General features: G+C 42.9%; 1 protein-coding gene across 5 annotated transcripts in view; it reads right to left on the bottom strand.

Annotated features, from left to right (window-relative positions):
- Window positions 1-16,226, bottom strand: part of PLCE1 (phospholipase C epsilon 1) — a 334,371-nt gene that overhangs the window by 15,669 nt on the left and 302,476 nt on the right. For all 5 annotated transcript variants that reach the window (XM_063710326.1, XM_055352517.2, XM_063710327.1 and 2 more), the window contains 4 exons: window positions 14,072-14,362; window positions 8,099-8,262; window positions 6,049-6,310; window positions 4,003-4,121 (listed from right to left, as the gene is read on the bottom strand). In XM_063710326.1, coding sequence (XP_063566396.1) covers window positions 4,003-4,121; window positions 6,049-6,310; window positions 8,099-8,262; window positions 14,072-14,362 — 836 coding nt within the window. The remainder of the gene's footprint in view (window positions 1-4,002; window positions 4,122-6,048; window positions 6,311-8,098; window positions 8,263-14,071; window positions 14,363-16,226) is intronic.

Genomic DNA, 16,226 nt, shown 5'->3' with positions numbered 1-16,226 from the left:
GGGGCAAATGGGACACTATCCCTGCCAAGGGCTTCCAGTTGAATGAGATAGCTAGAGGGGAAAGTAGGCAGTTGTAAGGAGCATTTTAAGTTCCTTGGGAACCCAGAGGAGGTGGCCTAGAAGAGGTAAGGGAGAAACCAGGGAGGGCTTTCTGAAAAATGGTATCTGAACCAAATCTTGAAGGACCTAGTGTAATTTAGCAGATGAAGAATGAGACAAGAGAACCCCAAATTGATGTAACATGTGTATGAAGACTTAGAAGTGGCCTACAGCAGGGCATTCTGGGAACCTCAGCAAGTTCTACAACTAACCTGTTGGAGGGAGAAAGGCTGGAGATGCAGGCAAAAGCACAGCCATTCAGGGCTTTGCCTAACTGGCTAAAATTTAGACTGAAACTGGCAAAATGAGGACCTGAGGGCTGAAGTGTATTGTTCAGCATGTACTTTATTTTTATTTGGGGTGGGGAGGAGAGGTTGTCTTTGTTATGCTTGCACAATGTGATTTTTTTAAAATCAGTTTTACTGAAGTATAATTGTCATACTATAAAATGCACACATTCTAATTGTATCATTTAGCTTGCATAATATTATTAATTAAAAAGATTAAATAGTTGCCAACATTTACAAAACCCCAGATGTCCTGATTCTCTTGAAAAACCAAGAGATCTGACGACATCACAAGGCAACAAGCAGCTAGAGCTGAGAGCTAGGTGACAGCTGCCCCTCTAAATGACCCATGAGCTCCCCTCTAAATGACCCATGAGCTCTCTGCTTTCTAAGAGTCTGTGCTCAGCCCAGGTCCATGCCTGCACATCATCTTCTTGGGATCCTCCTGGCATGTGAATTTGTTACTTCTGGTATAAACTATACCCTGAAAGCAATGGAGAACTGATGGAGAGTTTTTCACAGAGGAGTGACATGATCATATTTAGATACATCTGTTTGGGATGCCCTAGATGAGGACAGACAGAGGTGGCAAACCCAGAGGAAATGAGACCAATTAGGAAGACTCTACCACAAGCCAGGTGAGAATGAACCAGGGCCAAGGCAATAAAGACAGATCAAGATGAATGGATTTGAAAGATACTAAGGAAATAGAATGATCAAGTCTTAAATGGGGCAGAAGGCCAGGATGATCTACAGTTATTGGCTTCAGCAATGGAGAGTGATGCTCTCCATGGTCAAATGCACATTTACCAAGCACATATCCATATATGGCTGCCCAGGAAGCCCAAGGATGGCAAGGTGTGATATAACAAAAAATACATATTTGGTCTTTGTCCCCAGTTTCTGCCACACAGCTCCTAAAACCTTTGAAATCTCTGGAGTGATAAGAGTGTCCTTTGTTGCTAATGAGATGATTGGTGGCTGAGAAAGACCAAGGCATGATTAGAAGGGTGAAACCTTCAGCCCTGCTGCCAGACCTCAAGGAGGGGAGGGGGCTGAAGACTGAACTGATCACCAGTGGCCAATGATTGAACCAATCATGCCCAGGTCATGAAACCTCCATAAAAACCCTAAATGATGGGGTTCCGAGAGCTTCCAGGTTGGTGAACACATCGAGGTTCTGGGAGGGTGGCCTGGAGAGGACATGGAAGCTCTGCACTCCTCCTCCCATACCTTGTTCCATGCATCCTTCCATGAGGCTGCTCCTGAAGTACATCTGTTCTGATCAACTGGTGATAATAAGCAAAGCACTCTTGTGAGTTCTGTGTCATTCTAGCAAACTCTTGAATCTGAGGATTTATATGGATCCCCTGAATTTATAGCTGTTTGGTCAGAAGTCCTGGTGACAACCTGGGACTTCTGACTGGCATCTGAAGTAGGAGTAGTCTTGTGGGACTGAGCCATCAATGTGTGGGATCTGACACCAACTCTAGATGGATAGTGTTAGAATTGAACTGAAATGTAGGACACCCAGCTGTTGCCAGAGAGTTGGAAAAGACACCACGTTTTTGGTGTCAGAAGTGTCGTGAGTAAAAACAGTTCATTTGTGGCATCTGTGGAATCTTCAGTTGTAACAGATATTGAGGTCACCCAGCTCAGAATTGGGTATTTGGCCCTGCTCTGCCTTTCTGAAAGCATGTGATTCCTGCTGTTTGTACCACGCGGCCCTGCCCTTGCTTGTCAATCCTCTGCACAAGGTGGAAGCCACACCTCCCTCCACTTTGGCCAAAGTGCTCTTCTAAACCTTGGACACATGGTGCAATCGCCTGATGATCCTTAAAAAAAACTGATGCCTGGGGCCCACCTGCAGAGACTCTGGTTTAATTGGTGCGGGGCGTGGCCTGTGCACATGGAGTTTTTAAAGCTCCCCAGGTGATACAAATGTACAGTGAAGGTTGCTGTGGAGTGATGAAGGGAAAAAGGAGGAACACCTAAGCAAACAAGGGCAGGGACAGCGGGAGTCAAAACTGATAGTGGTGAGGGCAGGAGAAGGGCAGAAAAGAAAGCAGAAAGTGGCAGTGGAAGCCATCATGGCCAGTGCCATTGTGAGCGCAGAAGGTGCCTTTCCAAAGATTGTTAGGACTATGTTGAGTCTGAGATTGACACAAAAGTAATCACATTATTAAACATGTAAAGGGGGTAACCAATGGATACACTTTTAAAATGTTTAAAGAGGAAGCATAATGGAATTAGCCAGTTAATTAAAGTAGATGTTTTAAAAATACCTTTTTTAGAGACAGGATCTCATTCTTTGTCCATGCTGGAGTGCAGTGGTGTGATCATAGCTCACTGTAGCCTCAAACTCCTGGACTCAAGCAGTCCTTCTGCCTCAGCCTCCCAGGTAGCTGGGACTATAGGTGCTTGACACTATGCTCAATTAAAACACGTTTTTAAATAGAGATGGGGTCTTGCCCAAGCTGATCTTGAACTCCTGGACTCAAGCTATCCTTCTGCCTTGGCCTCCCAAAGTATTGGGATTAGAGGCATGAGCCGCTGCACTCAGCCCAGATTCTTACCTAATTAAACCATCCTGCATTAGTGAGGGGGCCGTGGTCCAAGTGTCCTCAAACTTTAGTGGGCACTGAGTTTCCATGGGGCACTTGTTAAAATGCAGATTCTGGCCAGGTGCGGTAGCTCATGCCTGTAATCCCAGCACCTTGGGAGGCCACCTTGGGAGGCCAAGGCGTGAGGATCGCTTGAGTCCAGGAGTTTAAAACCAACCTGGGCAATATAGTGAGACCCCATCTCTATAGAAAAACATTATCTGGGCGTAGTGGCACACACCTGTAGTCCCATCTACTCAGGAGGCTGAGGTGGGAGAATTGCTTGAGCCAGGAAAGTCGAGGCTGCAGTGAGCCAGGATGGCACCACTGCACTCCAACCTGGGTGACAGAGTGACACTGGGTGACAGAGACACACTGTCTCTGGAAAAAAAAAAAAAGCAGATTCTGCAACTATGGCACTTTCTACACTGTCCTTCCATTATCAAGGGAGCAGATTCTGCATCTGCCAAGCACTGAGGTGCAAGTTATGCATCTCCAGCAGAGCCTATTGCTCACTCCAGCCTTGCTCTGCCTGTGACATTTGCCCCTGGACTGCTGAAGAAACAAAATATTTTCCTGGTTTAACCTAAAGTTTCTAGAAGTATTGGAAATGCTTCCTACTAGGCTTTGCATAATAAGCCTCTTCCCCACTTTATTATATTTGGCTCACTTCCCTGATAGACACTGTAATATATGGGCTTTGTTACTGGAACTTGGGTGTAAATCCTGGACTGCTGCTTGCTAGCTGTGTGACCTCAGATGTACTTAGCTCTACCTTTCTCATCTGTAAAATGGAGATGATACTAAATAGCTACTGCCTGATGTTATTGAGAGGACTGAGTTAGTATATACGTAAAGTGCTTAGTCAGTGCCAAGTGTCAGCCATTATTGTTATTAATTTCCATAGCTACCTAATTAATAACTCACACCGACCACTTTGCTGGGCCACAAAAAAGCCCACCTTCAGTGTAGCAATCCCCATAAATATGCTGAGTGAAACAGAACTTCATTACCGAAGAGGCTGACATGGTATTGCCAGAGGAATTTTCTTCCATCCTTCTGCTGTTAATGAATAAACTAGAAATCTCCAAGACTTCATTGTGAAGGTTTCGCAGCTGAAGATGTCGATATCCTGGAGTAATACAGAATTGGGAAAAGCTTGTTAACCATGGCTACTGAAAAGAAGATGCTCCTGGAAGTCGGTAAATGACAGGTAGAAAGACCTTAAAATGAGCAGGGATGGCAACAGGCATGCAACCAACAGGCGTCTTTTCGCCAAGAGAGTGCTGCCCCCTGAGCTACCCAATGGCAATTAATTTGTCCAAGTACTGTTTCCAACTTAGACTCAAACAGAAAACCTTAAACTCAGACAAAACCTGATCTAGTAGGAAAACCTGATCACTAACAGTCCCTGTGAATGAAGCACTAACAGACTAACAGTCCGTTTTACAAATGTTCCATCTTAGAGCAGCTTTAGTGATAATAGAACATTCCCACAATGGAAAATTGGTTATAATTTACGGTATGACTGTAAGTGTAAGTATAGAATGGAATAACACACAGCTGGTAAAAATGGTAATGTACATGTATAGTTATTAACATGAAAGGTTGCTCACTGTATACATTAGTAAGTGAAAACCAGTAAGTTACAAAACACAAAGATTAGTAGAAAGCCTGTTTGTTAAAAATGTATCTGTATGCTCATGTGTTATGTACATGGGGAGAGAAACAAAGCCTGCAAGACTTATACACCAAAAGTGACTGTGTTGGAGAGATGGAAAAATGGATAATTAAAAAAAAATTGTTTTTGTTTCTATGTACTTTCTCACATTTCTATAATAACAGTTATGGGTCTCCCCCGACCCCATACTCCCCATTCTTGTGTAGAAGTCCTAACCCTCAGTACCTCAGAATGTGACTGTATTTTAAGAGAGGTTCTTTAAAGAGGTAATTAAGTTAAAATGGGGTCCTTAGGGTGGGCCTTAATCCAGTGGGACTGGTGTCCTTATGAGAAGAGGGGATTAGGACACAGACAACATAGAGGGCTGACTGTGTGGGGACCATCTGCAAGCCAAGGAGAGAGGCCCTAGAAGAAACCAAACCTGCCAACACCCTGATCTCAGACTTCCAGCCTTCAGAACTGTGAGGAAATACATTTCTGTGGTTCAAGCCACCTAGTCTGTGGTATTCCGTGATGGCAGCCTGAGCAGACTAATTAAATGACCATGGGCTACTTGCACAGAGAAGAGAAACAGGAAAAGAACACAAAAGTAGGAAACTGTAATGTGTTTGTGAGCTCCAAGGATGGCAGCTTGAGTGTGGCTGGGAGAGGAAGTGTGTACTTAGAATACTGGTGCTCAAAGGAGACCATCAGAGCCAGCATACCTGGAAATATGTTAGAAAGGGAAACTATCAGTCTTCACCTGAGGCCACTGAATCACGATCTGCATGGTATTACCAGTCCTAGCAGATTCCTATGCACATCAAAGTTTAAAAACAATGCACAGGCTGAAATTTATCAGAGTGCCACAACAAAGCCAATCCACAAGCAAATAGCTCTAGCCTTTGCCCAGAATTCTCCATTCCCCTCTTCCTGCACCTGAAACGCAGCCCCAGCTTCCAAAACTGGACTTCTGCCAGGCACCGACTCCAACTGCGTGGTCACTTATGCCACCACCACACCCGACCCCTCTGACATCTGTTTCCTCTCCTTATTTCAATCCCTGCTTTCAAACTGCCAGCAGTGCCGTGGGTAGTATTTAGGAAGAAAAATGTGTGGAAATGAGAGTGCAACAACCACTGCTCCTGACATCAGCAAGCATGGGTGAGGCTGTACTTTACAAGGGATATTGTTAATACCTCAGATTCTTAAAAAATGTAAAAGAAAAACTTCTTTTGAGACGTGCTTCAAAAGTGCTCCAATTTGTATTTCCTTTTGCTTCTTAATTCAACTTCTTTATAGGAAAATGTCAAACAGAAAAGAGAGAAGAGTATAAGGAAATTCTGGCATCCATCACCTAGCTACAACAATTATTAACATTTGGACAATTTTATTCTACCTCGTTTTAAAGCTTTCAGTGGAATGATTCTCTGAGCAGTTACCGCTGAACTATTGTTTTCCACAACTGCAAAACGAAGAAATACAAGATCTTCGAAGTGAACGCGGAACAGAAACTGCTCGTTCCACATGGGGTTCAGGGTGTTTCGATGGATGGGCTTTGTGCGGAAATGGCAGCTGTCCAGAGGCATGCCCAGGACGTCGACTTCAATGCATGGGCTTCCCATGCTATTACTGGGGCACACATTCTGACCAGAGACAATCTAGGGTGAGGGAGACAAAAGGGATCAAAGTCACCGAGGATAAAAAAGAAAGACAACCTCTGCACCTCACTGCTTCCCTCTGCAAAGGAATCCCAAGAACACTGGAATGGACAAAGTGAATGATGAATAAAACTGTTTAAAAAGTAAGTGATTGTAGGGCTGGGCGCGGTGGCTCATGCTTGTAATCCCAGCACTTTGGGAGGCTGAGGTGAGCAGATCACGAGGTCAGGAGATTGAGACCATCCTGGCCAACATGGTGAAACTCTGCCTCTACTAAAATACAAAAAATTAGCTGGGCATGGTGGTGTGCGCCTGTAGTCCCAGCTATTAGGGAGGCTGAGGCAGGGGAATTGCTTGAACCCAGGAAGCAGAGGTTGCAGTGAGCTGAGATCACGCCACTGTACTCCAGCCTGGTGACAGAGCAAGACTCCATCTCAAAAAGAAAAAAAAAAGTAAGTGATTGTAACCGGGTAATCACATGACTGGAATCATGTGAAAAGCCTATTTTGTCAACATCATTCACTTAACTGTAAGCTTTCAACTATCACAATGTTCAAATATCTTCAAAAACCAAACAAGATGAAGTTAAATTTCTCACAAGAGAAGACTTTATGCAATATAATCATAAATTTGTTACTAATATTCTGTTCAAAATGCCACAGGATTTTATAATTTCAAAATCTTTTTTTTGAATAGTTTCATTTTGGAGCAAGTCGCAGACGTGTTAGGAACTAATTCACAGCTTTCTGTAAACAGATAAAACTACCCTCGCCTCTAGCTAAAAAATAACAAGTAGGAAAGGGGCTACTGCCCTGCTGTCTTAGGGAAAGAGAAAAAGCAGTTTGGGTGGTAGGAAAGTCTGTGAATGGGGTTATCCCAGGGGTTTGGGGGTGTCGTACTTGGAGGGCTGCCTGGCATTCTTCCTGTGGAGGGAGAGAGACAAGATCTAAAAGTGGAAAGAGATGACCAGGTCTCTGTTGTTGTTTTGTTTTGTTGAAACGGAGTCTCACTCTGTCACCCAGGCTGGAGTGCAGTGGTGCAATCTTGGCTCATTGCAACCTCTGCTTTCTGGACTCAAGTAATTCTCCAGCCTCAGACTCCCAAATAGCTGGGACTACAGGTGTGAGCCACCATGCCCAGCTAATTTTTTTTTTGTTATTTTTTTGTAGAAACAGGGTTTTGCCATGTTGCCCAGGCTGGTCTCGAACTCTTGAGCTCAAAGCGATCTACCCACCTGGGCCTCCCAAATTGCTAGGATTACAGGCGTGAGCCACTGCACCTGGCCAGGTCTCTGTTTTTAAGAGGAGTCTGTGGAGTTTTGACAATAAGTTAATTAGGTGAAAAGGAATAAGGAAAGGCCCAGGAATGATAAAGGTTAAATTATACGGAGGAAATATACTTAATTGTATTTATATATTGACACGAGTTTGATCTTAGAGCTTTGAAGCCTAACATGAGCTGATCTAACAAAAAGCTCAACTTCCATGGGCTATACTCATAGTTATGACTCTGTGGGCCCTGGAAGACAGAGTTACCATCATCAGTACATCAGGTGAAACGGGGACCTCATATGCCCTGCTCCTGGGCTCTGGCAAACACAGTGTCTGGCAACAGCTTGCCTAGCCATAGCTACTGCTTCCTGGAAAATAAATACATTATTCTGGGAACTAAATCTGTATGACCCAAATTGTGACATGACAGCTTTCCAATGCCTTGAATTCAAAACCAGTTCGTTTTCAGGAAGGCTTAAACCCGACCTTATGTTCTTTCTCTAGGGGCCGTACTTACAGTTAAAGAATAGACTGCAGGATCCATGCTGTCCAGATCTCTTTCTAGTGGAGAAAACTTCTGATACATGGGGCAGTTCTTGTCCCACAGAACTGGAGGTTTCAAAACATAACCACAACCACCATTTGCCTCAAACATTGCAGCATTTAAATGTAAAGGGAGATCTGTAAAACAAACAACAAAGAAAGCCAATATAGCTTGTTACTTTGTCGCTTAAGTATCACCTTATAAATTTAAAGTTCAAAAGAACTTTGCACCAATATTCCCTAAGCTCCAGCATGAAAAAGAGATAATCACCCATTCGTCCCACAGATTGATAAATGACTACTATATGCCAAGTTGTGTGAGGCATCAGATACAGCAGGTAATAAGAGAAAAATTCCTGTCCCTCTGGGGCTCACAGTCTATGGATATGCCCAGTGTTACCACTCCAAACTAGGTGCCACCACTTAAAAACTCCTTTGCAAATATTTGCTACATCTGTCTGAAAAATCTTGTGAAATACAGTTGACCATGGGGGATTGGTTCCAGGACGAGAAGGTACCAAAGTCCACAGATGCTCAGGTCTGTGATATAGATGGTGTAGAATTTGCATTATAACCTATACCATCCTTCTGCATATTTTTTCTTTTTTTTTTTCCCCTGGGAGCCTAGATTCAAGTTGCCCTGAATATATTCTCCCCCTTCTGTATACTTAAAATCATCTCTAGATTACTTATGATACCTAATCCAATGTAAATGCTATGTAAATGGCTGCCATACTGTATTGTTTAGGGAAAAATAACAAGGAAACAAGGCTGTATATGTTCAGTGCAGATGCGACCATCCATTTTTTTTAATGAATATTTTCAATCCACAGCTGGTTGAATCCACAGATGTGGAACCCAAGGATATGAAGGGGCAACTCTACTTATTTTATACTAAATTTTAGAAAGGAATAATGGCTTATCTCTAAGCCATGCAGACAATTGTATGGACAATTCTTGCTATTTCAAATGTAAGATAAAATCTTAATTATACAAGAAAGAATAGGAGAATAGCCAGAAAAACATGCTTTTCCTTGAAATCTCAATTTCATCCCATAAATTACAATACACCTATTTCTTTTAAAAAAATCATAAACATGAAAAAAAAATCACATCTGATTCACATCATGTCCACAATCCCCTCAATCATAAACATCAGGAACCTTCACAGAGGCTTTTTTTGTTGCCAAATTTTATTTGGCACAGTACTTTGATGAACAATTGGATTCCTGCACTGTTTCTGGGCTCTTACACACTCAAATGCTCACCTGATGGTGCAAGTCTGTATAAAAGTTACCCAAATGAGCAAAAAATTGATGAGACACACCTGATGAATACTCCCTCTGATAGATTCCTTCCATGTGTAAGAACAAACTTTGTACATGGGCCACATCAAGGCAAAGTGCAGTAAGCGCCCTGGGGCAATGAGAAGTTGGCCTCTACTTGTCCTGTCTGTAAAATGTTTCCCTGTCTGTGGGGTTGGCCAGTATTGTGTGCAGGAATTCCTAGTGTAAGATGTCTTAGACATATGAAAGCTCCTTATCTGTAAAATGAGTGCAGAGGACCTCATCTCTCAGGCCCCTGCCAGTCCTGATGTGACTGGTTCATTGTGGCCATGCTGCCTCACCTGCATTGGGAGAAAATTCTCCTCTCAGGCCACTTCGTGACAGAGGAACACAGACATGGTGAGGGTAGCAAAGAGGGTGAAGCCAACTAGCTCATATGGGGTTGGTAAAGGTGAAATGGACATACAGTACTAACAACAGCAATGGCAGCTCGCACTCTGCACTCTTACTAAGGACCAGACACCATTCTAAGCACTTTATGTGCATCAAGTACCTCCCAATAATCTATGAAGCAGATCCTTTTAGTATCTCCATTTTTATGGATGAGGAAACTGAAGCACAAAAAGTGAAAACACCCAAGAAACATAACGAGTAAGTGGTGGATGCTATAAATCGAGCCCAGATGGCCTCACCCATTGTTCCCAATCTTAACTACTGAGCCATATAATGTACAACTTATAGGGGTGTGGATACAGTAAATGAGATTTGGCACATGCAACGTGCTCAATAAACAGTAACTATTTTTTTTGTGATCATGACATCAACCTCAAGTGATTTCAGTAGCACCGTGTCTACCCTAATAGTTTTCCAAAACTTTAAAGCTGTAAAGCCAAAACTCTAAAGCTATTATTAAAACTTTGAAGCTTTTAAAAAATTATTTTATTTTACTGTTTTAAGTTCCGGGGTACACATGCAGGATGTGCAGGTGTGTTACATAGGTAAACATGTGCCATGGTGGTTTGCTGCACCTATCAACCCATCCCCTAGGTATTAAACCCAGCGTGCATCAGCTCTTTCCCCTAATGCTCAGTTTCTTAACTGAAATCTAACTTGGTGGCCAAACATGTAAAAGAGATCCACATAGAGCCGCATGGTTTGAAATAAAGGTGGGACCTCAGATCTAGCCCTCTTGCTGTCCCCTGGACATGGTCCCAGAACTTTATCTGGGGCTATAGTTTAAAAATCATCATTCCAATCAAGTGAAAAAGTGTGCACACATCAGTGTAACCCTGCTACACCTCTGAAACAATGCACATAATGATAGATCAAGCATACCATTGCCTTGATGGTCTTCTACCCATTAAAATACTCTGCATTATGTAGACACCATTCACATAATGTTTATCCTTATATTTGAGGATTGGAAAAGTCTGTCATTCAAAAAAGCTTAATAAATTCTTTAAAAAAAGAAGTTTTTCTTTTGACTAGGGTTGCATGTTTACACATTGTAAGTCTGGGTGTGAGGCGGTATTGTTCTGTCTCAGATGCAAAGAACTTAGAGGGTCTGTTGCCAGCAATAACCAGGGGTTTGCATACCAGCCTCACGTCAGTTTCTAAACTCAAGAGTTGGTTTTATTGAGTGTTGATCTGGGAAACTCCTGGTTCCAGATCACTTCAGACCTTCTTGGAGTTGATGGAACCAGCAGAAAGCTTGGGAAGGGATGGCCATAAGTCCATGGACACCCACTTGGAGCGTTAGAATCCCCTGAAATCCAGGAAGTCACAGAGCAGATGATCCATGAAACCTCTTGGGAGGCTGGCCCTGGGAGGGTTTCTCTGCTATTTGGTTGGGATGCTTCATGGAAAATCAAGCACTTTCCAGCCTGGAAATTCTTTTCAACAATTGAAAAATGGTGCTTCCACTGTTGACTCTTATCGATCTATTCGATCCATCTATCTATATATATATTTTTCTTTTTCTTTTTTTTTTTTGAGATAGTATCTCACTTTGTCGCCCAGGCTGAAGTGCAGTGGTGCGATCTCGGCTCACTGCAACCTTTGCCTCCTGGGTTCAAGAGACTCTTTTGCCTTAGCCTCCTGAGTAGCTGGGACTACAGGCATGCACTACCATGCCCGGCTAGTTTTTGTATTTCAGTACAGATGGGGTTTCACCATGTTGGCCAGGCTGGTCTTGAACTCCTGACCTCAGGTGATCCACCTACCTTGGCCTCCCAAAGTGCTGGGATTACAGGCATAAGCCATCGTGCCCGGCCCCTAGCTATGTATTTTTTGAGACAGTGTCTCGCTCTGTCACCCAGGCTGAAATGCAGTGGCACAATCTTGATACACTGCAACCTCTGCTTCCCGCTCAGCCTTCCGAGTAGTTGGGACTACAGGCATACACCACCAAGCCCCACTATTTTTTTTTAATATTTTTAGTAGAGATGGGGTTTCACCATGCTGGACAGGCTGGTCTCGAACTCCTGGCCGGAAGTGATCCACCCACCTCGGCCTCCCAAAGTGCTGGGATTACAGGTATGAGCCACTGCACCTGGCCTTATCTATCTGTTTGAATTTGCAATTCAGAGAAGTAAACACTTGGAAAAGATCTTGACCAAAAATCAAGAACCGCATGTTCATATTGCAGTGGGGCTGACAGAGATAATCTGCCTCAACTCAGAGTAACAAGCATTTACTGAGCATCTACTGTGTGCAAAGTATTAATATTAAATCAGGCTGTACCCCCAGTTTGCAGAAATGAAGACCATTTTTACAGATGAACACACTGATACTGCATGTTGCTTGTACTTTGTCCAACATGGGGAGATGTTTAATCAGCACATTGAATGGAGAGAGGTTATATGATAGCGCCTTTTCCCAGTTTGGAAGATTATGCAGAGAAACTTGAGGATGAACCACACAGCACAGCCATTTGAGTGGGACGGCTTAAAGATGTACTCTCAATCTCAACTTGATTTGGAAGAGAGGCAAAGCCTTTAAGGGTCAGTGGAGGACAGGCAGCTTTAGTTTGTACTTCTGGACTGCAGGGTGGCCCATGGAGTGGCAGCTCCCTGTGTCCCCTTCACCTGTTGCTCCCTTTTGCTATTCAGTGGAGCCAGTGTGTCTATACCAGTCTTGGCACTTCCAGAGAAAGGGCACATCCAAAACCAAATGCACTTCCATTTCCTTGAGAAAATCTTTTGATAGTGACTTCAGTTTACTTAAAATATGCTGGTATAGTAACCAATGGCACCAGGTGGACACAGGACTACAGACAGGGCTGGAGATGTGAACCCACCAGCCACTCAGGAAAGAATGAACAGAAATAGAAAATAAAATTTTTACAACTTTGAAAGTATTTCACAATTATTTCCATTTGCGAGCCCAAATCATACTGTTTTCATAACTTATCAAACACAATCAATGATAGTTAACCTTGGTAGAATGCTTTCTATGTGCCAGGCACTATGCTAAATACTTCACCGGCATCATCTTATTTAATTTTAACTGAAAGAAGCACATATAACAAGGGCAGCAATGTGACCAATATCTCTAATCATATGTCTTTGGGGCATCCACCAATGGGTGTTGTTGGCACCAGTGCCAGGTAGCTAGCTGGTCCCAGAGCTAAAGCTGTGGTTTGACCTCAGCTGGAGACAAGGCCATACTGTGGTTTGTGGTTCAGCATGGTTAGATGAGATTGGATTCAGTTCACACGAGATGAATGATAACAGCTGCCTGCCGCTTGACTGTTCAAAGGAAAAACTGTGGTTTATGAAAGAGCTTTTAGGAAACATTTATCTACTCTTACCTTCTGTAGCTCCTCTCTTCCCCCATAACCAAGTGGAAACAGAATGCTTTATCCTTTAAACTTCCAGACTCCTTGAATTTATTACTACAAGTCATCCTGCAACCTTGAACAAATTAACCGATTTGTGCCTTGATTTGCTCATCTGAGAAATGGCGATCATAAAGGCACACAACTTTAGGGCTGTTGTGAAGATTAAATAAGATAATAGGGGGTCAAAAATTCAGCGTACTGCCTAATGCACAGTAAGTGTGCAATAAACGGCAGCTTCTACTCTGGAGCTTTAGGCGTCATATCAGAGTCTCATTGACATTGGACAAACATGATCACTACTTACTCTGTTCATGTACTTCACATACTTGTTTTCCTTTTGCTAGCTACTCTTAGGGCACTGACCATTATTCTCCATCTCAATTCCAAAAGGATAAGAAGCTAACATGGTTTTAACTTGCAAAGTGGTTGGAGTGACACTACTTTTTGACTGCAAGAACAACTGCGTAGTGAGACAGGTTAACTGGGCAGTGTTAGGAAATCCCTGCTCCAAAAAGAGCTTTAAACATAAACCGGGCATGGCTTTGTCAAGAGCAGCTTGGTATTTGAAAAACTGCATTAAAAAAGGGGCAGGACCAGGAGACCTTAAAGGCCCCTTCAAGATTCTTTTCTATCACCTTAATCTGAAACATCAGAGGCACAATTCAGTATCAAATTCACTTCTGTTTTCCATCATCATATTTTTACTCTCACATACGGTGTGCCCCAGTCTGGAATCTTGCCCCTTTGAAAAAATGCTGTCAAACTGCATTTACTGAAATGTAAGATGCAAAGGAGCGAGGTGAGCATGCAGGCCCCTTACCATCGGTCTGGTAGTTGAGTGCCACGAGCTGTATCCCATGGAGCCAGAACATGAGGGGGTTCGGGTTGGAAGAGTCGATGCGGGTGGCAGCAGGGTAAGTTCTCAGCAGCTGACAGGCGGTGTGCTGGATCAGTTTCTGAGAATACCTGCGACACAGACGTTTGGCGGCATTTTCATTCAGCGACGAGATATGATAACATTTGGGAGTTCTAATGATAGCACTGAGGGACGTGGTTGGGTTGAGAGGGGAAGAAGATTCCTCCCAGGTCTGTCGAATGCCTTCACAGGAACCTAAATCCCCCAAGAAATTAGCCGCAGATTAGTGTAGAAAACTTTAAATATTTTAGAAAGATAAACCTGAACAACATCCCAGTAAACAGTCATAGCACATAAACCACATCAGAATACCTCTTGGATTTTACTTGTGAGTTAGTTCGCCACTTTAAAACAACATGGTGGCTACTTAGTTTTAAAATGAGTGTGGTGGCTGGGTGTGTTGGCTCATTCCTATAATCCCAGCACTTTGGGAGGTCAGGGTGGGAGGATTGCTTGAGCCCAGAAGTTCAAGACCAGCCTGGGCAACATGGTGAGAGCCCATGTCTACAAAAAGTAAAAAAATAAAATAAAACCAAACAAAAAAACCCCCACAAGAAACAAAACAAAATGAATGTAGCAACACCAATTTAAATTAAAAGCCTAGAAGTCCTTTGCCTCAGTACTTCATTTGGGTTGTGGTATATTTGCACAAATAAACAATATATGTACAAGGATATTCACTCCAGCATTGTTTTTCATAGGAAACAACAAAATCAAACCAAACCAAGAAGCAACCCAAATGTATCAGCGAAGAAGTGATTCCATAAATGACAGTATATCCATGCAGTGGACCACCACACAAGCATTAAAGAGAATAAGGAAGCTATATGTACAGAAAATTATGTGAAAAGTTATAGCAAATATAAAGTTATACATGTATGTTTGGTTATACAGGCATACCTTGTTTTATTGTGCTTTGTTTTATTGCACTTTGCAGATACTGCACCTTTTTTTTTTTTTTTTTTTTACAAATTTAAAGTTTGGGGCAGCCCTGCCTCCAGCAAGTTTATTGGTGCAATTTTTCCAACAGCATGTATTCACTTTGTGTCTCTGTGTCACATTTTAGTAATTCTTGCAAAATTTCAAACTTTTAAACATTATTATTATATCTGTTATGGTGATCTGTGACGAGTGATCTTCGATGTTTTATTGTAATTGTTTTGGAGTGCCATGGACTATACCCATAAGATGGTAAACTTAATTGACAAATGTGCGTGCTCTGACTGCTCTACCCACCAGCCCTTCACCCATCTCCCTCCCTCTCCTTGTGCCTCACGATTCCCTGAGACACAACGATACTGACATGAGGCCAATTAATAGCCCTACAGTGGCCTCTAAATGTTCAAGTGAAAGGGAGAGTCACACGTTTCTCACTTGAAATCAAAAGCTAGGCTGGTCACGGTGGCTCATGCCTGCAATCCCAGCACTTTGGGAGGCTGAGGCGGGTGGATCACCAGAGGTCGAGAGTTCGAGACCAGCCTGGCTAACATGGTGAAACCCCGTCTCTACTAAAAATACAAAAAATAGCCAGGCACACGCGCCTGTAATCCCAGCTACTCAGGAGGCTGAGGCAGGAGAATCGCTTGAACCTGGGAGGTGGAGGTTGCAGTGAGCTGAGATCGCGCCACTGCACTGGGCAACAGGGTGAGACTCTGCCTCAAAAAAAAAAAAGAAAGAAAGAAATCAAAAGCTAGAAATAATTAAGCTTAGTGAAGAAGGCATGTCAAAGGCCAAGACAGGTTGAAAGTTAGGCATTTTGCAATAAACATTTAGCTAAGTTATGAATGCAAAGGAAAAGTTCTTGAAGGAAATTAAAAGTGCTACTCCAGTGAACACACAAATGATAAGGAAGCCAAACAGCCCTTATTACTGATACGGGGAAAGTGTTAGTGGTCTGGATAGAAGATTAAACCAGCCACAACATATTTTAAGCCAAAGCCTAATTGAGAGTAAGGCCCTGAAGTCTCTTCTGTTTTATGAAGGTTGAGAGAAGTGAGGAAGCTGCAGAAGAAAAGTTGGAAGCTAGCAGAGGTTGGTTCATGAGGTTTAAGGAAAGAAG

Source organism: Gorilla gorilla, chromosome 8 (assembly GCF_029281585.2).
Source record: "Gorilla gorilla gorilla isolate KB3781 chromosome 8, NHGRI_mGorGor1-v2.1_pri, whole genome shotgun sequence".
NCBI classification, from domain to species: domain Eukaryota; kingdom Metazoa; phylum Chordata; class Mammalia; order Primates; family Hominidae; genus Gorilla; species Gorilla gorilla.
This window is presented reverse-complemented; position numbering and strand designations above follow the sequence as displayed.